General features: G+C 35.5%; 2 protein-coding genes across 4 annotated transcripts; both read left to right on the top strand.

Moving 5' to 3' along the window:
• The first annotated feature begins 11906 nt into the window (after positions 1 to 11906).
• On the top strand, positions 11907 to 14943 carry LOC114184011 (Sec23/Sec24 protein transport family protein). Of its 2 annotated transcripts, XR_003604534.2 has the most exons (3): positions 11907 to 12796; positions 12894 to 14608; positions 14801 to 14943. XR_003604534.2 is itself a non-coding variant. In XM_028071236.2 (2 exons), the coding sequence occupies exons 1-2, from the start codon at positions 12227 to 12229 to the stop codon at positions 14541 to 14543; spliced, it is 2220 nt and encodes a 739-aa protein (XP_027927037.1). In that variant the 5' UTR covers positions 11907 to 12226; the 3' UTR covers positions 14544 to 14714. The 2 variants fall into 2 exon arrangements, 1 of the variants encoding a protein (XP_027927037.1); XM_028071236.2 differs by lacking the exon at positions 14801 to 14943 and having other exon boundaries at positions 12894 to 14714.
• Positions 14944 to 14975: 32 nt separating this feature from the next.
• On the top strand, positions 14976 to 20136 carry LOC114184688 (purple acid phosphatase 15-like). Of its 2 annotated transcripts, none has more exons than XM_085673951.1 (5): positions 14976 to 15211; positions 15311 to 15403; positions 19107 to 19297; positions 19507 to 19764; positions 19939 to 20136. In XM_085673951.1, the coding sequence occupies exons 2-5, from the start codon at positions 15370 to 15372 to the stop codon at positions 20050 to 20052; spliced, it is 597 nt and encodes a 198-aa protein (XP_085530077.1). In that variant the 5' UTR covers positions 14976 to 15211; positions 15311 to 15369; the 3' UTR covers positions 20053 to 20136. The 2 variants fall into 2 exon arrangements, with proteins under 2 accessions (XP_085530077.1, XP_085530078.1); XM_085673952.1 differs by having other exon boundaries at positions 15018 to 15211; positions 15308 to 15403.
• Positions 20137 to 25547: the final 5411 nt, after the last annotated feature.

Below are 25547 nucleotides of genomic sequence, written 5' to 3' on the forward strand. Positions count from 1 at the left end.
TCAGCAACGACGCCAAACAGTGGCAATTTCGACATTGTGATGGTGCGGCGTAGGGTAGTGATGTTTAATGGCACAAGGGCGACAATGGTGACGATAAAATAGTGGTTGAAGGTTGTGCTGGTTTGAAAAAAAAAGAAGAAGACGATGATGAAACGACATAGAAAAGGTGGCCACCCCTACAAACATTTTGCATTTTTGAATCTTAGAAACACCTTTAGGCCACATTATTTCAAAAATTGAAGCCTAAAATCAAATATGCTTCGATTATTTGTGGAACCAAGGCCTAAAAGGATGTGTCCAGTGACAACTTTGAAAAATTAACAAACATTTAGATCTTGGTTATGTATGAACTGAAACATATAATGTCATCATACTTCAGTTATGCTAGAACTGATGCCATTTCGCATATAAACTAATTAAAAAAGTGGCAATTTTGAAAATAAAATGAACTTATAGGCACTGATTCTGAGTAAACTGAGGCATAAAACTTCTATGCTTTGATCTTTTAGGAGTTGAGACTTAAACCTCTACGCTCAAATCAAAACAAAGAATAGCGAGAATTTTGAAAATTTTGAGAGCTATGAAACTTTAGTTCTTTATGAACTCAAATAGAAAGGTCTTTATGCTTCAGTTTGATTATTAAGACAATCGATACATAAAAGTTCACTAAAATTGTAAAATTGTCACTGAATTTTTATATGCTTCGTTTTCGTCAGAACCGAAGCATATCAAACAATTTAGAATCTCAAATATGCACTAATGTTTAGTTGGCAAATAAAATATTGAAATTATATTATTAATCTACAATAAAACTCCAATTGTTATATGAAAAACACTTCGCATATTGTTTTTTGAAAATGTTTTTTTGTAATTTTTATAAAGTGATGGATGAAATAATTAAATAATTTTATTTAAGAACGGAATATAATTTTGAAAATATTTTAAAGATAAAAAAATATATTTAACTCTTAAAATATAAAATATGAGAAGAATTACTCAATAATAAATTTTTTGTCTAAAATATTTTAGATTAGCTGATTATGCTAGATTGTCCAATATTAATATATAACAATTATTCTATTTGGTAGATGATATTAATAAATTGTCAAGTCTCTTAATGCGTATTAAATGTTGAACACGTCTAAGACTAAGTTGTAGTACAGTTCAGTATTTAAAGATGTGATTCACCTTTGTTTCTCCTTAGTCTAAATATATTTCACAGTGCGTCAGTTACATTAATGTTATTGTGTAAATAAAACCCCTTTATCATTAGTTGTGACTGAAGTTTAAGTTATAGCGTAAGTGAGAATTTGCTGTATCAGAAACTGATAAATTGTAATATTTAAGTTTAGTAAATTTTGATGTAGACTTATATTGAAGTTATATTGAAACACATTAATTTTTATGGAAAATGATAAACTAACTCCATATTCTGACCCCTTTTTTGACTCCATGAGGTGGCATGCATAGGTGGCTTTTATTTTTTAAATTAAAATTAAGTTCATAAAACCATTTTAGATGAAGACATGGTGTTTATTTTTTTTATTAAAACTTTTTTTGTAGAAAGACGTTATGGACAATGAGTGGGTGCGGGCGTGAAAATTGAAAGGGTGAGAAATAGGTTTTCTTTATGCAAAGCCAACAAAAATGAAGAAAGGGGAAAGAAAGAAAGAAAGAAAGGGAAAAGGAAGAAAGGAGAAAGGAAGAAAGAAGAAAAAGGGAGAAGACGTGTGTTGTAGTGAAATCGAAGAAGAAGAAGGGAGAAGACGAACCTCGCGGAGTTAGGGTTTTTGGTGTTTTCCATTGTCCGATTCAGCGTCGTGGTTGGTAAGTCTGTTTTTTTTTTTTTTGCGTTTCTGTAATACGCCAACAATTTTGTCGTTTTTTTTTTGGAATCGCCGTTGTGGGTTTTTTGGTTAAGGAACTGAGATTTTGTTTTGTTTTTGGTGGCATAGTCGACATAGTCAATGGTTGCAGGTCTACGAACGACGGTGGTTGTATGAGATTGGAGGTATGACGATTTTTTTTCTATTTGTTGTGTTAAGATTTGTTTTAGTGTTTAACAGACCCAAAGTTTTGATTTTTTGCATTTGAAGTAGATGATTGTTCATTGTTGGATTTACTTTGGATGTGAAATTAGTCGAAGTTGAAGTAGAAGTAGCTTTTTAATCAACCAAGTACTTTGATAGGTGCATGAATACTAGTTTTCTGAATAGGTTGATTAAAACTGTCTTATTTTTTTGGTGATGACCTGTGTGCACATAAGTGATGACCTGTGCTGCATTTTTTGCAATAATGTGGTATGACTTAATTTTTGAACTCTGAAACTATAGCAGTTAATACGTGTTTTAGGGGTGATTCACTTTGGATAATCTATGTTGATTTGTAATTATTTCCTTCATGTGGTTTCATCCGCAAGTGGAATAAACATGTATGATTTGTTGGTGATGACTTGTGTGCACACAAGTTATGACATGTGCTGCATTTTTTGCAATCATGTGGTATCACTCAATTTTTTGAACTTTCATATTATACCAGTCAATAATTGTTTATGGGGTGATTCACTTTGTATGATTTGAGTTGATTTGTAATTATCTTTGTGATGTGGTTTCATAGCCAAGTTGATTACATTTATATGATTTATTGGTGATGACCTGTTTGCTCACAAGTGATGACCTGTGTTGAATTTTTTGAAAGGATGTGGTATGACTCAATTTTTTGATCTTTCATGTCATACCAGTCAATAGTTGATTATGGAGTGATTAAGTATGGGTAATATGTGTCGATTTGTAATTATTTCTTTCATGTGGTTTCATACCCAAGTGGATTAAACATGTCTGATTTGTTGGTGATGACTTGTGTGCACACAAGTTATGACCTCTGCTGCATTAAGTGATTATGTGATAAGTGTTTTGTGCATGAGTGGTAGCTGTTCAAAGTGAGAAGAATTACGTTGAAGTAAGTCTCAGTGCTGACATTGTGCTTACCTAGGTTATGTATTCATGTGCTAAATATGAGTGCAGTTAATGAGGGAAGTGATTTTAGTGTTGACCGCAAGGTATGATATATTTTGGAATTCAATTTATTTTGAAATTTGTTATGATAAAAATGACATAACTGTATTTTTTTTATTGTTCCAGATATGTTTTAGGCATTCATGCCGGACAAAATTGATTGGTAGTTTGAATAAGAAGCAAACATAGGACAAACATCCAAAAACTTTTAAATTTGAGAAATCAAGTTTAGTGGAATAAACTAGTTCATATGGATATCTATTATTGAGAAAGGGTGTTGGAAGTTTATTGATTATGTGAACTGCAAGTTTGAGGTAAAAAGACTAAAATACATTAGGAACTTTTGCTTGAAAGAGGAGCTCTACAAGCGTTTAGAAGGTGTTGATATTTTCTCTCAACAATACCATTTTTGAATTTCACATAATTGAGGTCCTTATCATAACCAAACTTCCTCCACTGAACAATCCTGGACCCGTGATGAATCACAACATAGAAGAAAAAATCAAAGAGCAAGATAAAATCTGGAGAATGAAAATGAATATCCAACAGTACTAAAACGGATGGATCATGAAACATAATTATTAATATATATTTTTAATAATAATATTATTGTTACATATTATTAATACTAATATTATTATTATTTATTATTAATATTAATAGTATCAGTAATTAATAAGATTATAAAATAATATTAATATTAAAATAATATTTCTGATATATAATTATTAATAGTATTATTATTATTATTATAGATTAATAATAATAATAATATTATTATTATATATAATATTATTAATTATTATTAATATTATTACTCATATATTAATACACAATTTTTGTTCATTGTTAATAATATTAATATTAATAATAATTATATATTAGTATTATTATATATAATTAATAATTATAATATTATTATTTATTTTAATATTATTAATAGTAATGTATAATATTAATAATTATTATTATTAATATATAATAATAATGCTATTAATAATTATATATTATTATTATATAATATTATTATAGTAATATTATTATTATTATTATTATTATTATATATTAACAGTGATTTTGAATATACAGGGATCAACAGTGACTAAAAGTTTCGATAAAGAATGATTTTCAAATTAAGTTCAAACTTCAGGAACTAAAAACATATTTTTTCTAATTTTTGTGAAAAGCGTTTGTCTACCCGACGCTAGTTTTTTATTTTATAAAAAAAATTAAATAGCACATGGCACCATTTGTTATTTTTAATGCCATCCAAAAATAGAGACAAAAAATAATGATTTTGAAAATGTAAGGACCAAACAATGATCAAGTTTCGATGAGGGATCATTTTCAATTTAAGGTCAAATTTCAAAACCAAAAACATATTTTTCCTTAAAATAAAATAATGAATAAGAATAATTTTAAGTGGAAGTAAAAAAGGGTTAGAAAATGTGAGACTTGACCCATTCAAATTTGTTCTTTTTTTTAACTCGCTTGGTTTGATATTAACAAAGGTTTTGAAATTGTCATATTACTGTTTTCACCCCTCATTTCAATGCTTTCACCCATCTTATTATGCTTATGCTATTTGCACTCCTTTTTGCTATTCCAATTCTCTGTTAAATCAAAATTATATTTTATTTTAGGCTTAAATATACATTTGGTCCCTATTTTTGTCAAAATTATTCAATTTGGTCCCTATTTTTGTCAAAATTATTCAATTTGGTCTTCATTTTTATAAAATTGCATTCAATCGAATCTTTTTGGCAAACAATGTTAAAATTGTTAACGACATAGTGACAACGTGGAACTGTTTGGGGGTACGTGTCAAATTTTTGCTTTAACGATGGCACATTGTTCATTTTTATGGCCGTTGTAGGTTTAAAAGTAAGTGAAATTCAATTGGGGAAGAAATTAGGGTTTGCAGGAAATTTGTGGCCAACAAGAAACGTGTGCACAATCCACTTGGTGACTTTGAATTCGTGTTTGTGAGGTATGTCTCGTCACCATTCATCTTCCTCCTCTTGTTGTAATAGTTGGGGGCAACCAAGTTGTGGTGGGTCTCATATTCGTGGTTCCAAGGATATGGGTTTAATCCCCATTTGCAAATATGGAGAAGTTGTAGTGATTCAAGTGGCAAGAACTTCGAAGAATAATGGTAGACAATTTTGGGGTTGGTCTAAGTACAAGAGTGTTGCTTCTATTGATATGGTGTGGTGTAACTACTTCAAGTGGTGTGATGAAGAATTATATGATGAAATGGATGGTATTATAGCCTAGCAAAAGATGAAGATTTTTGAACAACAGACTTCTGTGAGGGTTATGAAGAAAACGATCCAATTTTTCTTAGGATTAGTTATTGTTGTTGTTGTAATCTTTATAATGCCAGTTTGCTTTTAATCTTTGGGCAAATTGAACCTTTAAAAGCTTTCACCTTCTTTCGGTTTTTGGCCCACCTCTTGATTAAATAAATTTTGATGTCCTCTAGCATTGATATAATTGGTTTAGTCCTTTCATCAATAATGACATTGTTGAAAGTTTCGCTCATGTTGTTTACCACAGTGTCACATATGGCTTGATTTGTGAACCTAGATCTGGACCAAAATTTGAAAATGAAAGTGTCACACAAAGGTTAACATTATCATAATGTATAACAGTATTATCAATATGAAGGATAAAAAACAAACCTTGGTGGAATGGCTATGAGGTATTTGTAAGCTTCAAGATTGACTTCTTTGATATTTCTCATATCTCTTTCCCAAGCTTAGGGATATGTACTTACAGAAGCACGCCACATTAAATTCTTTAATTGCTTCCCACCAAATTTTTTCCTAAAATTGGCATACAAATGGCGCATGCAGAATCTTTGTTCTGCTCTAGGTAATAGCTCTTGTATAACAGGCATAAGTCCTTGTCATAAGCCAAAATGAAATATATAAGTCCATGACCATAGTGCAAACACTTTAAAATATTGATTAAATCAGTACTGAAATTTACCTTTTGTTGGTCTGACATGAAAGTGATGGACTGACATACTTCTTGCCCACCTAAGTCTTCAATCAATAGCTCCATAAACCAAGTCCATGTCTCTTTCTTCTCCATTTCAACAAGTGCATAGCATAGTGGCAGCATCTAGTCATTACCATCTCGACCAACAATAGTTAATAACTCACCCCACACCTTCCTTTCAAAAAGCATCCATTCAACTCAATTATTGGTCTACATGACACAAAACTATCTTTACATGCTTTTAAACAAGTGTAGAACCTTTTGAATGTTGCTTGACCCTGCACATCTTCCACTTTCAATTTTATTGTAGATCCAGGATTGGATTTCAGCAACTCATTTGCATAATCATAAATTATCTTAAACTATTCTTTAAATGAACCTTGGACTTGGTCTGCGGCCATTGCTCTTGCCCTACGAGCCATAGACATTGACACTCTAGTATTCCATTTTCTAACAACCTTGTTACGTATTTCATTGATTTTTAAACCTGGATTTTCTCTTAAGTTTGTCTCCAAAGTCTCACTCAACCACTTAGAATTGATTATATCAATGGTAAATTCCCTACTGCAAGTATGAACATCAACAACTTTCCTTAATTGTCAGTTATGATGGGAAGTCAACAACGCACAATAAGCTAACCAAAGATAGTTTCCTTGGGCCCCTATGTATCTCACCCTAATTCTACCTTTATCATTTTTGACAATTCTTATATTTCTTCCACCACGAATTGCATACGTTCTAACAACATCTCTAAAGTGTTCCTTGTCAAGGAAATATGTTCCCACATCCCACTTATAGTTTACCATGGATTTCGGCATCGTAAACATCCCAAAAAAATCTCAACTGCTATCATCATCCTCTGATTCACAAGCAGTTTCTCCACCACTCAATAATTCATCTAACAACCACTAATCATTAGAAAGCCCCGTATCAATGTGTTTTCGCACATTCCCCCTGTGTTCACATTCACTTTCATTCTCTTCTTTAGTTATACCCACTTCAACTATCACAAAACCCACATCATTATCAAAATTATTAATGTCCCCCATTACATTGACAAGAATATCAACAAAGTCCTCATCCTCAGTCTCTGATTCATCCCAACTGTGCACCTCGGTCTCAATATCCACCTCAGTTTCAAACACCCCAACCTGACCTCCTGCACCACCCAAGTCAGCCCCACCTCCACCTCCAAACTCATCCTCAACTACACCACCCAAGTCAGCCTCACTTCCACCTCCAAACTCATCCTCACCTGCACCACCCAAGTCAGCATCACCTCCACCTCCCAAATCAGCATCATTCGCACATCTACCTCCCAAATTAGCTTCATCCTCACTGCCACCTCCCAACTCAACTTCATCCTTACCTCCACCTGTAACATCCCGTCCGGATATTACGAATTTACTTAATAAACTAAGATAATAATATTAAATGCTCATTTATTAAGCTCCATATTCCAAAACATGGGAAATATAAAACTTTTATTACATCCGAAGTTAACTCAAATCCAGAAAATTTAAAACTCAATTATAATGTCTACGGGTAGTAATATGAAATATTACAAATTCTTTAAAAACTCATAAAATATAAAACTCTGAGAAAGTCCTCTCCCAACTAGCCCCGCTCTGGCTCTATGCCTCACCAGATCCACCTGCAACATCGACTGCTCCCGTGTACCACGTACACGATCATCGCCAAACACAAGCAGATAGAGTGAGCTAACATAATAAAATACATGAATCAATTTATATAACAAAACACACACAAAACCGAGGATCATCATCCTTTGATCTCATATCACATGGCCACCACCATGTAATCCATGTTCTACGTCTTTGGTTGATAATCTCAAGTTATCGTTGTTGTCCAACCTACAAACCACCATTGGTAGAACACATGCGGGAACACTCGTTATTCCGTGCCACAACTCGAATAATGCTCGTGTTACGCTCCATCCTGAGCCACAACTTCAGGAATACTCCAGCATCTGACCCATGATATATCGCCCAAGGCCTCGTAGACCACACACATCCAAAGCAAGCAAAACACAACGTCTGCTTCATCAAAAGTCGCCAGGCGCAAAAGACTTCTAGATCGCTTGGTGGGGGACACGTGCCGCCAGGCGCCAAGCGCCTCTAATGCTATTGTTTCTACAACTATCGTCTGGCGGGACAACCCTTATCGCCAAACGCCACACAATTCAATTCTCTACTGGTCTCGTAGCTATCGCCTGGTGGTCGAACACCACCGTAAGGCGCTACACTAGTACTTGCGCAGTACTAACTTTTAATCACCTAGAACAAAGTAAAATCAATCCATTCATATTTCATATATATTCTTCCCTTTTAAACCCATGCTAGCACTCAATTCTAACTTATGAATAACGCATGCTCAAACAAGTATAAGCAGCAGCATTCTAATAATTTAAGCACATGATCTTGGCACCAATGCAAATTAATATTGACACACATGCATTCACCAATAACCAATTCTTAACATGTGACTAACCCAAAGGGACATTCAAATTGATAGAGGCTTACCACACAACCCAATCCTGCTTCATTAGAAGTTACTTGAAATTATCAAGAGCTTATTCATGTATTTTAAATACACCAAAATCAGCAATATTGAGTAACGTATATCTCTGGCTACTGACCTCCAAATCAAATCTCCACCGTTCAAATTGAAGAACTATGTATTGTGGACCACATGTAAGAATTTCACCTAAATCAGACTGTTAACAAACCGGGAAATGCAGTTTTACGAAAATTGCGCGAACCAGAAAAATGGTGGCACCTAGCGCCAAGAAATCAGAAAGGTAGCGCCTGGCGGGACTGTACTACCGCCGGGCGGTTCCTGTTGCACGAAAAGTACGAAAAACAGCGTTTCTCGCGAACCAGAGCACCCCTCACATCTTTGATATGGTGCCTGGCGGCCAGCTTCGTGCCGCCAGGCGGTGCATACTGTTCTGAGCAATTTTTCCCCAATTTTCAGCACCAGCACAACTCTTCTCTCCAACAATTCCTCCAATACAGTTTCGCCTACACTTCCCATTATTTAACAATCCAATTAAACTACTCTTTCCATTTGATAATAGCAAATTTTACCAATTTCAGTTTTCGCTAATTGATTCCCTAAGCAACAATTCATCAATTCATCCATACCGCCAGACCCTACATCCAAAAACCCAGAATTGGGTAAAAATTCTATGCATCGCCTGGCAGTCGGGAATGTACCGCCAGGCGGTTCCTCTCACAGGATCCCAGAAAGACAAAAAATCATATGAGTCGCCTGGCGGCTATGCATAATCCGCCAGGCGGTTTCTAGAATTTTTCCAGAAACACAACAGTTCATGCAGAAACAGATAATACTCATGCAATTCATACTACAGATCATGCCATTATTCACCCAAAATACAAATAACGAGAAAAACTCCCCTAACCTGGAATTTCCTTTGCTTAGAGTTTGAATTATGACTCTTCCCTTGAGCACCAATGCCCTCCCTTTGATTCCTTCCAAAAAAACTCTTCCTTTCACACCAGAAACACGATTTTCTCTCTGGAATTTCCCTCCTCACAAGGTCCTCTCTAATGGCAGCCTCAAAAACCCTCTTTCTCTCCCTTAATCCACTTTTTAATTAGGTATTAAGGGTGATTAATGGCCAAAACGAAAATTATCTCATTGATGGTGGTAATTGCCATTCAAGCACAATTATGAGATGGTTTTTCAGCCCTTACTTGGCTGCCCATTCAGCTAGGATTTCCTTTGCCCTTTCACATTCAAGCCAAAACTAATTTTAGCAAAAAGAAAGTTTACTTTGGTTCTACCAAGGTTTGAACTCAAAACCAAACCAATGTCATCCTAATACACAACCACTCAACCAATTAATGTTTCGTGATAATTCTTATAATTATAAGGTTTTATTATCACTCAACATGGCCATGCACATAATTAAAATAATAACAATTAAATAACACATAAATGGTATACATAGTACTCAAACCTAAGTCCTCTCACACAATCAAAGTACTCTCAACCATTTGAGCTAGTACTTTTCCACATCATAACAATCTCCATTAAATGCCATAAAGGCTCCCCTACCCGTATTTATTAAATAATTATTTATTTAATTATTTAAATTTCACGGGTCTTACACCTCCTCCCAACAATGGTTCATCCTCACCTCCTAATCCCAACTCAGCTTCATCCTCACCTCCTAAGTAAGCCTGATTCTCACCTCCACCTCCCAAGTCAGCCTCATTTAGACCTCCACCTTCACCCCCCAAGATAACCTCACTCAAACCTCCATCTCCCAACTCAGCATTAACTTAAGCAATCACATATTCCAAATTACTTTCTATATCATCATCTACAACTACTGCTTCTAACACAATATGGACCACAAACAAGTGGACTTCTCCAGTACACTTAGCAACGTGTACCATATTAATTGACCCATTATCATCATACAACAATTGAAGTCGTCTATCTACAACATACCACAACTCTTTAACAGCTAAATAACCCATAGACTTAAGTGTGTCTAACACCTCAAAATGCCCTCCATGTGTCTGGGTCACATGACCAATCATCAATAAATCCACCCACATATAATAGCCCACCATTCTAAACAAAATGTCCACCATGGTGGACCACAACCTTGAATCTCTCGTCACACATCTAAATACAAAAAAAATAAAAATAACATGCTATCAATTATACGGGGGACCATAACTGAAAAATGAATAAACAACGGGGAACACAAGGGGACCACCGAACACAAAATATGACCACTCCCCACTATCGAAAGCGACAATACACTACACAAATCAACCAAAAAAGTACCACATTTTAAACAATAAACCACAAAGCTATAAAATCCACCGCAAATGCACCACAAACCAAAAAACAATACACAAATATTTCTCAAGCTTACTAACCTGGTTGACGCTCCAATCTCGAATCACAACCTCCAACCGTAATCTCGAAGCGCAATCTCCAATCTCCAATCTCAAATCACGAACAAAGCGTAATTTCCAATCTCCTGACGAACCCTAATTTGATGAATAAGAACCCTAATTTTCCCCTTTCTCATGAACCGTAATTTTTCCCTATCTCTCAAACACTCGAATGCCCAACTCTCACTTTTTCACTTCGACTTTCTCTCGTTGCAATTAACCTTCAATTCCACCTTTTTATATTTTTCACTTAAACATTGTTTTACGCAATTTATTTTATTTTATTTTTCTAAATTATAACTAAATAAACACTATGCCAATGTGTGCTAACGTCACTGCAAAATTTGACACGTACCCCAAACAGTTCCACGATGTCACTATGACGTTAATAATTTTAACATCGTTTGCCAAAAGGACTCGATTGAATGCAATTTTACAAAAATGAGGATCAAATTGACCACACAACGAAAATAAGGACCAAATTGAATAACTTTGACAAAAATAGGGACCAAATATATATTTAAATCTTTACTTTAATACTAAAAATTTTAAAATATTAAATTTTAGACTTACTTTAATTATAATATTATAAATAAAATTTGATTATCGTATTAAATTTTAGATTTATTTTTAAATAAATTTAAATTCTTAAATAAAATTTGATTTTTATATTAAGTTTCAAACTTATGTGATAGTTAAATCTAAACTTTTAAATAAAATTTTAAACTTCTAAATAAATAAATCATAATAATAATACTAATATTATTATTATTATTTATTATTACTATTATTATTATTATTATAATTTTAAAAGAAATTTTTTGATATAACCAAATAGCTTTTATATGGAAAATAAAATAAAAAAATTGAAATAAAGTAGTAATATTAGAAATATACTTTAAATTCTTTCTTTCTACACCTTCAAATAAATGGTGGGATCCTGTTCTCGCCAATTTCTTTCAACAAGAGGAGGAAGTGAACTCGATGTTTACTCGCTCCGGCATCTACTTGCAGAGCAAATCCATCAAAGTGAAGACATTTAACTAATTCAAGATTTTGTTTGAAAGCAATGTCTTCTCCGTTAAAAGAATTAGGGTTTGCTGTGAAAATTCTGGGTCCACAATTTCAGTAAAGCTACGACCTGGAGAATATTTTGAAAAACTTGATGCCGTTACAAGTCTGAATCAAGAGGCATCACCAGCTCGGAAACGTGATTTCCATTCTTACTGCGTGTGAGAAAGAGAGATGGACCTGGTGGAATTGGAGGCGGTGGAAGGGCTCCGGTGGACATGGAATTCGTGGGCGGCGGAGGAGACGAATCTGGTGATCCCTCTGAGCATACTGTGCACTCCATTGATGATGAGTGAGGTCCCTATCCTCCCATACCACCCTCTTCTCTGCTCGCGATGCGCCGCCGTTTTGAATCCCTACGCACGTCTCGACTACCAGTCCCGCATCTGGCACTGCCCCTTCTGCTCCATCCGCAACCCCTTTCCCCGCGCCATCGCCGACACCAACCTCCCTGCCGAACTCTTCCCCACCTACAGCACCGTCGAGTACTCTCCTCCTCTCCCCTCCTCCTCTCCCCCTCCTCCTCCCCCGGCCTTCGTCTTTCTCATCGATCTTTCCTCCCCCCACGACCAACTCCTCTCCCTCAAGAAGGAACTCCTCCTCCTCTTCCACCACCACTTCCCCAACCACGCCCTCGTTGCTCTCCTCACCTTCGATTCCATGGTCTATCTCCACCATCTCGCCTCTTCCCCCTGTTCCTCCCTCCACCTCTTCCACGGCACCCGTCATCTCTCCTCCAATCAGGTATTTCATTCTCTTCAATTCCTCCTTTCTTTATCATTCAATCCACTTAATTCGATCATCGCTGACTTTATTCAATCTTCCTTAACCTCTGCCTCAGATCCGCCAGTTCCTCAACATCGGCCGCACACACCCGCTGCATCACGGACACACCCCCAAACAGGATTTTCTGTTGCCATTCTCAGAATGTGAATTTTCCATCACTTCTGCAATTGAAGAAATCCATTCCACATTCGACTCCTCCTCCGCCACTCGCCCTCCAAGGTGCACCGGCACTGCCATTTCCGTCGCCCTCGGACTTCTAGAGTCTTGCCTTGTCACCACTGGCTCCAGGATCATGCTCTTCACCTCCGGACCTGCCACTATCGGACCTGGAATTGTTGTTGATTCTGATCTCTGCCAACCCATCAGAACCCACCATCACATCTTCAACAACCAAGCCAGACACCACGCCAACTCTTGCTCTTTCTATAACCAACTCTCCAAGAGGCTATCTGATGCGTCTGTTGTTCTTGATCTCTTTGCCTGTTCGCTCGACCAAGTTGGGGCCGCCGAGCTTCGACAACCTGTTGAGCAGTCTGGTGGATTCATGATTCTCTCTGAATCTTTCGAATCCGATCAGTTCAAGAAATGTCTCGGGCATATGTTCAAGTCTGACGACCAGGGCCATTTGAAGATGAACTTTGATGCCACTATTGAGATAGTTACCACCGAAGATGTCCACATCAGTGGAGCACTTGGCCCTTGCGTGTCTCTGCATAGAAAGAACAGTTTGGTGAGTGACGCTGAGGTTGGACAAGGTGGCACCTCTTTGTGGAAGTTAAACACACTTACCCACAAAACTTGCATTGCTTTTTTCTTCCAAGTGAATCAGCGGCAGAGAATTCAACCCGGCTCCGCATTTTTGATTCAGTTTATAACACGGTACAGGCAGGGGAACATGGGATGCCGAAAAAGAGTGACAACTGTTGCTAGACGATGGGTTGCAAACCATTCTGTTGATATTGCTGCTGGTTTTGATCAAGAAGCTGCTGCTGCAGTTATGGCAAGACTCGCCATTCTACGGGCACAAAAATGCCATCCTCGTGATGTCATTAGATGGCTGGATGACTCGCTCATACGTTTTACTTCTAAGTTTGGGGACTATGTGCCGGAAGACCCATCTTCCTTCCGCCTATCCTCCAACTTTTCGCTCTATCCCCAGTTTATGTTTCACTTGAGGCGATCTCAATTCATTGACGTCTGTAACACTACTCCTGATGAAACTGCATTTTTCCGGCTCATGCTGAACCGCGAGGGAGTAGTAGGATCGCTTATAATGATTCAACCTACTCTTTTCCAATATTCGTTTGATGGTCCACCTGTTCCAGTACTGCTGGATATTCGTTCTGTTTCTCCGGATTTTATCTTGCTCTTTGATTCTTTTTTCTATGTGGTGATTCATCACGGGTCCAAGATCGCTCAGTGGAGGAAACTGGGTTATGATAAGGACCCCAATCATGAGAACTTCAGAAAGCTGTTGGAAGCCCCGGAACTCGATGCAGAGCAATTGGTGGCCGACAGGGTTCCAGTGCCAAGGATTATAAGATGTGACCAGCATAGTAGCCAGGCTAGATTTCTTCTCGCCAAGTTGAACCCATCTGTTACTCAAAATTCAACCTACACAGATGGATCAGATATTATATTTACTGATGAAATGAGCTTGGAAGTTTTTCTAGATCAGTTGCAGGTACTGGCAGTGCAAGGCTAGTAAAGAAGAATACTAATTTGGATTATTCTCTTTATTGTGGACATGAGAAAGAGTTTTTGAGATATGTAAGTAGTTTTCAAAGAAGAGGTTTCTTGTTTTCGGAAGATTGTTTTTTGATTTTTACACTTACGGACTTGTAAATTATATATGATATCTTTACTGTGATTAGAATGGTTTTGTCTTTATTAGACTAGTTTTGAAGATGTAGGTAGCATATGGTTACTGTTACTCTGACTAGAAACTGTATTATTCCCCAGAGACAACTTTTACATGCGGAGATCCTTCTTTTGTCAGCAATGAATGATGTTCATTACTTCAGGACTATGCCAGTTTCTGGCCCCAAAAGTTACCCTAACAGAATAGCAGTGGCTGGAGACTTGGGTCATACACACAATACCACATCCACAGTTAACCACATCACCAGTAACCATCCCAATCTTATTTTTTTGGTTGGAGATGTTACTTATGCCATTCTTTATCTAACTAATGGTACTGGGGCAGGCTGCTATTCTTGCGAATTTCCTGACACTCCCATCCATGAAACGTATCAACCTCGTTGTGACATTCACTTTCTTCTTTACCAGCCTTTTTCTCATCATTCTTCTTGTCTTCCACTTGGACTACCTTATCTTCATCTTTGTTACAAGTCAACTTCCTTGTTCATTTAGGTACATGCAACCTCTGATTTCTAGTGTCCCTATAATGGTAATAGAAGGGAATCATGACATTTGTTGCTTATAGTTCTTGATTTGCTTTCCCATCAGAAGAGAGTGGATCATCATCCACTTTATATTATTCTTTCAATGCTGGAGGGATACATTTTATAATGCTCGACTCCTACACATCGTATGACAAATCAGGTAAACTCTTGCTTCACATCCTTTTCCTTTAGGTTTAAATACCTATTTGGTCATCTAATTTTTTTCTAAAATTCAAAAACACCCCTAGTTTTTAGTTTGTTCGATTTGGTCCTTTAGTTTTTTAAAAACATCCAATTTAGTCCTAATTAGGGACGACGTCAAAATCATTAACGGGAGAGTGAGTGAGATTGTATATGTGGCAGGGTTTTGTCAATGTGGACGTGAAGAGTTCTTTAGGTGTTCACGTCTTGTGAGTGGGAGTTCGTCATTGGGGTTTCCAATTGCGAAGGTGCGGAGAGATTTGGGGTTGTGATCATCGAGACAACAAGCGCGAAGGCGTTGGAGGTTGGTTTCTGGAAGCCCTAAGTATCGAAGGTGAGTTTTATCATTTGTTATTGGATTTGGGGTTTTGATGTTAGGGTTTATATGCAATGGTTATGTATTGCGAAATGTGTGTTGATAATTGTTGTTGTTGCTTTCGTATATGTTGGTTGAAGCTGTGGATTGTTTTATTTCTTTATGCGTTGTCAGATTGTAAGCCCCACATTGTGTTTCTTTGTCAGTTGTTGTGGTCCCCCATTTATGAAGTAGTGTTAGACCCTTAATGGGGTATGGGTTGTAATAACGGTTGTTTTTGTGGGCATTGGTATTTGGCATTGTAATTGTATTTTATTTACATATAGGTTGACATGTCAAATGATTTTATGGAAGTGGTGATCCACCATGGTGGGGATTTTTTTAATAGTGGGAAAATGTCATATAATGGGGAAATAAGTACATTGTCTTGTGACCCAGATAAATGGGGTTTGTTCCTACAGAAACAGTAACAAAATATCAGGGAGTACAAATGAAATCTTACCCAATCCTTGACTCGTTGGGATGGATACTTCTCTACTTCTCGGCTAGGGTATGTGCTTGTAATGTAGGCGAATCGGACATTTTGGGGATTATCTGTGGAAAAGACTCTGACGATCAAGTTAGCAAAAAAGCTCTCAAAAGTCAAATCACATATTAGTGAATTAATGAATTGCATACCTTTAATTGTTGGGGTCCACCTATATTTATCGAGTATTAATCACAGTTTAGCTTATTTATGGGTTGGGCCTTTATTGGGCTTAGTGGATCTCTTATGGGCTGTAAGGGCTGGGCTACGGCCCAGTGCGAGACATGTGACTTGATCTTGGGAGTTTAACCATTATTTATTAAGTTAGGAGTAGTCGGCTTTTTGGTTGTATGCTGCTTGGGCTGCTATGTATGCATGATCTTTTTGTATAGCTAAGCAATTGTTTTGTTGATACTGGGACTATAAGTTGGCGGTTGGGACGAGTGGTTAATCATACCGGCCCCAACCGCCTAGTATAGTATAGGGTTATTTTGAGATATTAGAGATAGTTAAGGAAATGGGATATGTTGAAATCAAGGAGTTGTGGTATGCTATAAAAAAAACTTTTGTGTTGGATGAAAGTTTGCAGCTTTTGGGTGATGACCATGGTGCAATCCACATTGTGAGTATATTGCCAGACGATTTGGTCAGGTTCACTTGTTTGTGATACACAAAGTATCTAAAGCTGAGATTGTAAAAGCTCTTGAGTTTGAGGTTGAGGGTGAGCACAATGCTCAATTTGTGGGTGAGGAGGGTGAGGGTGAGGTTTGGAGTTGGGTTGAGTCTGAAGATGAGGTTTTGGGTGATAAGGATGAATGTTTATTTGATGTGAATGTTGGTTTTGATTTAGATGATGTAGTTGATCATCATTTATGGGAGGGTAGTGTGCAAGTGGAAGTCCATCATGTAGAAGAATGTGATGTTAGTGGAATTGGTGGGAGTTACTCTAGAGACAAGAAAAAAAGGGATCTGGGAGGGTGATGTTGAGAAAGGATTAGGGGATGATGAAGAGTTGGACAGTGGTTGGTCTGGTGGTGATTGGGAGTAAGAAGAGTTGGAGAGTGGTGAAGAGAGTGATTCATTGGTGGATGACACGCAAAATTATGGGCAGTTTGTCACCTTTTCAATGCCTAAAAACATGGTTGAGTACAAATGGGAAGTTGGGACTTATTTTGGAGATAAGGCAGAATTTTTAGATGCCATTAGAACATATGGAGTGCATTGTGGGAGAAGATTGAAAATCCAGAAAAATGATAAACAAAGGGTTAGGGTAACATGCTTGGGTGCAAAAGGAAAATGTCATTGGTTTGCTTATTGTGAGTATATGACTCCAATACAAACATGACAATTAAAGAAAATAGATGACAATCATATATGTAGTAGAGAATTCAATGTTGGTTTAATAACTTCCAAGTGGTTAAGTGAGAAGATACAAAACACAGTAATAGAAAATCCAACTATGAAGACAGTGGATATTCGGAATAAAATTGTTAGAAAGTGGAATGTTGGTGTGTCAACGTCAATGGCTATATATATATATATATATATATATATATATATATATATATAACCTTTCAATGGTTGTTTTAGTTCCTTGTTATAGCTGGTTTTATCAATTCCTCAGCAGATTCATGGTTTAATGTATAAAGAAGTCAACCTTTTTATTCTGTGTTTACATTCTATGTTTAACATCTTGTAGTTTAATACATTTAATACATGACTATCACAATAAGGAATGCAAAAACCATCATAATGTATAAAGAAGTCAACCCTTTCATTGATTTAATTTCGTATTACAAAATCTAACACCCTTCATCACCTAAACTACATACCATCATACTACAACCCATTCTCTGTTTTACATAACTCATGGAGTTTTCAACAACAGAGACACTAAAGTCATGTTAATTAGACTAAAAAAAACAAACCACCCCTACCAAGATTTTCACCCACTTCTTCAAAAGCTTAACATCTTTCTCTAAATTATATATCTTTCTCCTTTGTGTCAAAATAGTAGAATCTCTTTGGTCACCATCTTCTTCAGTGCACCATTTGAAATAATTGCATCCCACCACATCTTCACTTTCATGTTGTTTTTCAAAACAACAATAAGAAAACATAAAATTGTTGTTAGGGCAAAGACTAAAATCAACCAATGCTCAAAACAAAAAATTCCATTAATCTAACCTTGTAATTAGGACAATCCCAAAACTGCTTCCCACCATTCTTTGCAGTTCTAGCCGTTCTCAACACCGCAAACTCACCGCAATTGCAAATAGGTGTTACACCCAAACCCCTATAGCCACCACCATGAGAGAAACCACCACTTAGAGACGCATTGCATGAGCAAGATGAAGATGAAGAACACCTAGCCATAATTGACCTCATCAACATACAAAGAAGACAACCCCTACGATGGAGAGAGCAAACCATTCATTAGGGCAAATTTCACGTCTCAACCCTAAAAAGAACATATTTGCCATGTCACCTCCTCCATTTACATAAATCACTTCATGGAAGTGCCACCATTCCATTAAAGCGTTCCACCTTGACCCCTATCAAAACGGCGTTAAGTCAAAGATAACGGTGAAGATCAAATTGAATATTTTTAAAAAACTAAAGGACCAAAATAAACACAATAAAAACTAAGGTTCTGATTGAATTTTCAAAACAAACTAGAGGACTAAATAAGTATTTAAACTTTTCCTTTACTATCTTCCACATGATCCGCATTCAAGCATGATTTGACTTCACAAAGCATTGCTGTTTATTTACATTCGTGTTACTCACTACTAGTGTCATCCGCTCTGTTAATTGCAGGGGACCAGTACAAGTGGCTGGAGAGGGACTTGGCTTCTGTTGACAGGGAAGTAACTCCGTGGTTGGTAGCTACATGGCATGCACCTTGGTACAGCACCTACAAGGCACATGATAGAGAAGCAGAGTGTATGAGGGTAGAGATGGAGGACTTACTATATAAATATGGCGTTGACATTGTCTTCAATGGTCATGTAAGTGTATTTTTTTATTTCATGTGAATATCATCTATAATATCTATGGATGAAATAAACATTGCTGAATTAAGAACTTTGTGTGAAAGGATACTTGTTGCTTGGCCTATCATTGTCTTTACCATATAGATAAATTAAGAGGTGAAGTTTAATAAACGCTTAAACAATTGCATTTTTGTTATGGTTTGTGCTTGCAAAATTCTTAACAGGTTCATGCGTATGAGAGATCAAACAGGGTATACAATTACACATTGGATCCTTGTGGTCCTGTTTATATCACGGTCGGTGATGGTGGTAACAGGGAAAAGATGGCAATCACGCATGCTGATGAACCATCAACAACTACACCAGATGACTTTATGGGTGGCTTCTGCGCCTTTAATTTTACATCTGGCCCAGCGGCAGGTAACTTCTGCTGGGATTACAGTGCTTTCAGAGAAAGTAGCTTTGGTCATGGCATTCTGGAGGTATACCTCATCTTTCTTTCACTATGCTTCACACTTCTTTTATGGACGGAAATTGTTAAAACATTGTTGATTCCTTCATGCTATAAGTTCAATAGTTATTGCATTCATATTAGAGCAACAGAAAACATGAATTGAGTAGAACTTCAAACTAACTGTAACGTTTTATATATGCAGATGAAAAATGAAACCCGTGCACTGTGGATTTGGCATCGCAATCAATACTTTTATGATAGTGCTGGAGATGAGATTTACGTTGTTCAATCCTTCTTAAAGAGAAGTAACCCCTGAAATGCTTTACTCTCGATTTGTTATCTAACATGTAAGCTATACAAAATTAAGAAGCCATCGTAAGAAAGCACTTTTAAACGATAATGATTGTCTGAGAAACACAGTATGCCACGACATCGACCAAAACGGGCGATTGACTTAACTTAAAGCTCTAAAAATGATATGTTCAATCTCAATACAAGACTGGGTCTTCCAACTTCGGACATGAGAATGAAAACAATGGATATGACTAACACAATATATATGTAGTTGCATCGCTGCACTAAAAAAAGTGTCTCCTAGGAACAGAAAAAGAAGAAAAGTAAAAAAGATGAGGTTATTGTGTTTGAAGTTGGGGTAGAATTTTGAGGGATTTGAGGGTTTCACTCCTGCACCATCCCCGCCTTGGATTGGAGTAGCTGTTGTTGAGGAAGGTGTTGGCACCGTTGTATTTGTAACTTCAGCAGTAATAGACATTATTAATTATAAGATTTGAAATCGAGTGAGTAAGCAATTATAAAACTTTCTTTGCCTCCGGGCAAGAAAAAAGATATGCATTTGTAACACATTTTCTCATGTTTGATTAAAGAGAAAATAATTAATTTCAAAATAAACTTTAAATTATCTCTCTTCTCTCCTTTCCTGACTTTCTTCAGTTCAAAATTTTTTCTTTTATTGTGCAATCTTGAAAACTCTCCACTTCAAGAGTTTCCCAAATAAAACCCATACAGTCATACTTATGACATTTTCCATAACCAATGGAAGCGTAGAAGAAACTATGGGGTTTGGGGTGTAAGAAGAAATAGTCTTCTCTGCCGTTTGACCTTTCAAATGTATTTGCGTCCATTTCTTTTTATCATAACAAAAAAAAAAAATTATTAACATATCATCAATGTGCCTACACACATGTATACTACCATAAGTTAATTAAAAAAAATGTAAATGTTAAAAATAAATTTTTTATAATTATAAAATCAAATATGTTTTTAATCTCTAAATTTTATTGCGAAATTAAAATTTATTTGTATTCAAAATTTTGATACAAATTGTAATAATTAATCACAATTTCACTTCAAAATTCAACAACTAAAATTATATTCAACCTTTAATTATAGGTGTAATGTCCCATTTAATTAATAAGCATAATTAAAAGAAATGCAGTCCTGGAGTCTTAAACACAACTCCTACAATCCTAGGCACACCACGATGCCCGAAAGGAACTAGATAAAAAGTTTAACAAAAAATATAGAAATAAAAAAGGACGGACAGGTACATGGGCTACAACTCTAAAGAAAAGCCCATCAAGAACATGAAGTCTAGCCCATGCAGATTATACAGCAGAAACTTCTCTCCTTTGTTGACCACGAGTACCTCTCACATCTGCTCCTATCAATAAATTGATGATCATCACAAGAGTAGAAGAGCAACATACAGAGCAATCAAACAAGCAAGGGGTAAGCTAGAGCCAAAAAGATTTTTATCATTCAATCAGATATACCCTCACAGTCCAATATACATATATCAACCAAACATGTTATGACCTTTCAATCAATACACTAAGACTCGACTCGACTCATCCGGATACATATAACCTGGTCGGATTCAGCGGATGCTTGCACTTGTGGTGGATACCTCTGCTCACCCCCGAGCTGCTCACCCCCAAGCTATATGTTACAAGTGTTACAATGAATCAATCCCCCCACAAGGTTATCCCTTAATGAGTTTCAGGCCTCCTGCTACTCTCACCACAAAAGTCAGTCCACTCTAAGTGAGACTAACTGACTCCTTAGAGTGTCAGGATGTAGTCCTTACCTTGAATCCTTACCAAGTTATATAGATGGGGCACCACCATGGACACCCACTAGCAGGGGCCATGGAATTACGTCCTGACCACTAAAGCGCGACCCTAAAAATCTCACCTAGAGATCCCAAGGAATTACGCACTGACACAGACCAATCGTACTCAATAAATCAAAAAGGATTTAACATGCATATACATTTATACATTATGCCAGCTCTTTATATTTCACCTCTTTCATTTTCCCAGTAAATCCATACCCATCTGTTATTCTCAAACCATAGTTGTGAATTCCATCTCATGCCAATACCATGCCACCTTAATATTAACCATCTCATTTGTTCCTCATGCCAAGATCACACAATCACAACAATCCAATTTGTAACCACAATTTATCTCATGCATCTCATTTCGTAAGCCTCATACATTATATATAGTACAACATAAACCAAACCTTTCATTTAGCCAAACTAAGAGAATAGTGTAACCCGCAACGAATCTCGCTCAAGCCAGGAGCCCTCGCTTAGGCGACAGGGACGCTGGGAGGCTTTCGCATGGCTCGCTTAGGCGAGCCCTTCTCGCCTGAGCGAGACAATCCCTCGCCCAAAGGTGAGGTCCCTCGCCTGGGCTAAAACAGGAGCAACATGCCAAGGCTCTCACGCGTGCTCGCTTGGGCGAGCGTCCCTCGCCTGAGCGAGATTGTGCCTCGCTCAAAACAAGAGCTTTCGCCTGAGCAAGAGCTCGAGTGCATCCCTGACCTGTTCCTACAAGTCTCGCCTAGGCGAGACAGGCTCGCTTGGGCGAGAGTGTCGGACCTTGCCACTGTTTCTCCCTACCACAAACATATTTTCATGCCCAAACAAAGATACCAACCATCTCATGCATTCACAACAGCATACAACCTCAATCAATCACGAAACAACGCAAAATAATAGACTTCGCACCAAATAAACAGGGGGTTCTAGCTTCCCTTACCTGGAAAGGGTTTAGCAAAGGACCTCGACACCACAAGAGTGAGCACAGCAGCTCCGAAACAGTTTAGGGAACTGAAAAAACCTCGGAACAAACATAAGAGGAGCTCCCTACAGAACCCTAACTGGGAAAACACGAAAACATCATAAGGAAGGGATGGTACGAGACGAAGGGTAACTTACGTTGAGTAGGCAAGAGCTCGAGCGAACTTGACAACGGTGAGGAAACAAACCCTAGCAGAGGGGTTGACGACTGCAGCTCAAGATTCTTTGAAAGTGAGTGGAAAGTGTGAGTTAGGGCAAACTAGGAGTGAGTTTTATCCTTTGGGCTAGCCTTTAGGCCCAACAGTTTTAAAGCAACCCTTAAAATATTAGGGCAGAAAACTGGACCTTACAATAGGTAACTTTTATCGTAAATATTGAACTAAATTTTAAATTTTTTTGAAAGGTTAATAATAAATGAATTTATATTAACAAAAAATTGTGTACATAAAAAATTATCGTAAAACAATTACTTGAAATTAATTTTTCTATTAATAGGTATAGATAATTATTAAAATAAAAATAAAAATTTTTTATGAATCTATCTTAGATAATTATTATGTAGGTAATTGTTTCCTTATAGGTAATTATTTAAATTTAAAATAGAAAGTTAAAGATAAATAATAAAAAGAATTAATGCTATAATAGTAGTTATTTAAGTTTAAAAGACAATAACTTCATATGATGAAATGCAAAAGAAAAAAAGAAAAACATTGTGTGAACTAAAAGAGTAGTAGAGAAAAATACTATGTTAATGTTACACATTTTTTTCGTATATATCCCTCTCATGTATATTTAGTGGATTCGAGATTCTTTTTTATTAAAAAAAGCATCATAATATTAATTAAACTAAAACAAATATTTTATTAAGACAGATATACTAATAAATTTTTGGGTTAAATATGTTTTTGGTCCCTCAAGTTTCAGTGAATTTTGGAATTTGTCCCTCATCAAAACTTTATACCAATTTAGTCCTTCATCTTTCAAAATGCGTGAATTTAGTCCTTTTAACTAAATTTTGTTAAGTTTATCTGACGTTTTAAGCACATTTTATGATAGTATTTAAGTTAACATTGAAGCAAAAATGTGTTAAACAGTGTAAATAATTTAAATACTATCATGAAATGCGCTTGAAACGTCAGATAAACTTAACAAAATTTGGTTAAAAGGACTAAATTCATGCATTTTGAAAGATGAAGGACTAAATTGGTCAAAAGTTTTGATGAGGGACTAATTTCAAATTTCACTGAAACTTGAGGACCAAAAACATATTTAACCCTAAATTTTTTATTGATAGTAAATTATATTTTTTCATTTTACAAATAAAATTAATTTTCTTACAAAATTACGTAGGATTTGCTTTGTCCGGAAAAGCATTGCATTAAATGGGACACACAATTTGGTAAAATAAAAACAAAAAAATTATTGATGTGAAGATACATTTATCAATTATTCTCAACTAAGGATCACAATGAGTCGCGTCAGACATGGATAATATTTACCATTATTCAATCTGAAATAAATAAAATCTATCAATCCGTTTTTCTATTGGGTATCTGTTAAAAAAAATTCGCAAAGTTTTTTAAAATCTGCGAGTATCCATGGACACCCGCACACCCTCAAATATTTAAAAAAGATATATATTTTAAATATTATTTCACTAAAATTTAAATGAAATTATAAAATAAAAATGTAATATAAATTAATTTTTAATTTTAATTAAATTTAGTCTAATAAAATATAATTTTAATTAAATTTAACTTAATAAAATTTGAATAAAATTTGAATTTTAATTTTTTGTAGGTAATGGGTACTCGTGAGTACGGGTAGTATGATACTCGCATCCAATCCGTTTATAAGCGAGTATTAAAATATCTGCTACCCACTACTCGCAATTATTAACTATGTGAATTGTGAATTTTATCTATGGATACTAGGACTGGGCATAATTTACTAAACTATATTAAACTATAGTTAATTGTACTATATTAAACTAAAATATACTAAACTATTAATAATAATAATTGAATTGTATTATAAAATAGTTCAGTTTTAAGAAACTAAACTTATGTTAAGATAACTAAGTTAACTAAGTTAACTATTGAACTATAGTAGATTGAAAGAACAAAATACCTCAAATAAAATATTGGTATTAGGATAAGAATTGGACTTATGTGTTTTATGTCTTACGTTCTATTCTTTCTCTTTCATATTGAAATATTTATTTTATTTTGTCTTAATTTTTTTTTACTCTTTCTTTGAGAAAAATATAAAATATTTATAATTAATTTATTAAAAAATTATAAATTAATTCAATATCTTATTTTATTTTGAATGAATTTTACTATGTAATGTTATTTTTATGTTATGATTTTACAGAAGTTATTTTTAAAAATTAAATTTTGTGACAGCTAACATTTTTATAATTTTTTATTTATATTAATTTTTTTTAACTTAAATATTGAAATTAGTATAATAAATATAAATATTGGTACTAACGTATTTTTTATTTTAAAATCTTATGTAATATTATTTTTTAGTTTTAAAATATTTATTACGTGGCATCAACTTTTTTAAAGAGAATTTATTTTAAAAAATTCTTAAAATATTAATTTTAAAACTTCATAAAATTTCTAGAAAATTTTTCATACAAATATTAATGAATACAAATGTTAAAAAAAATATTAATTTTGAGAATTTTCTAA

Source organism: Vigna unguiculata, chromosome 5 (genome assembly GCF_037176805.1).
Source record: "Vigna unguiculata cultivar grain cowpea cultivar isolate G323 ecotype 2 chromosome 5, ASM3717680v1, whole genome shotgun sequence".
NCBI lineage: Eukaryota > Viridiplantae > Streptophyta > Magnoliopsida > Fabales > Fabaceae > Vigna > Vigna unguiculata.

Coding starts and splice junctions, on each gene's coding strand:
- LOC114184688 (XM_085673951.1), top strand. CDS start 15,370: ATGCTCGACTCCTACACATCGTATGACAAATCAG. Junction 15,404..19,106: donor CACATCGTATGACAAATCAG/GTAAACTCTTGC, acceptor TGTTAATTGCAG/GGGACCAGTACAAGTGGCTG. Junction 19,298..19,506: donor ACATTGTCTTCAATGGTCAT/GTAAGTGTATTT, acceptor AATTCTTAACAG/GTTCATGCGTATGAGAGATC.
- LOC114184011 (XM_028071236.2), top strand. CDS start 12,227: ATGGACCTGGTGGAATTGGAGGCGGTGGAAGGGCTCCGGTGGACATGG. Junction 12,797..12,893: donor GTCATCTCTCCTCCAATCAG/GTATTTCATTCT, acceptor CCTCTGCCTCAG/ATCCGCCAGTTCCTCAACAT.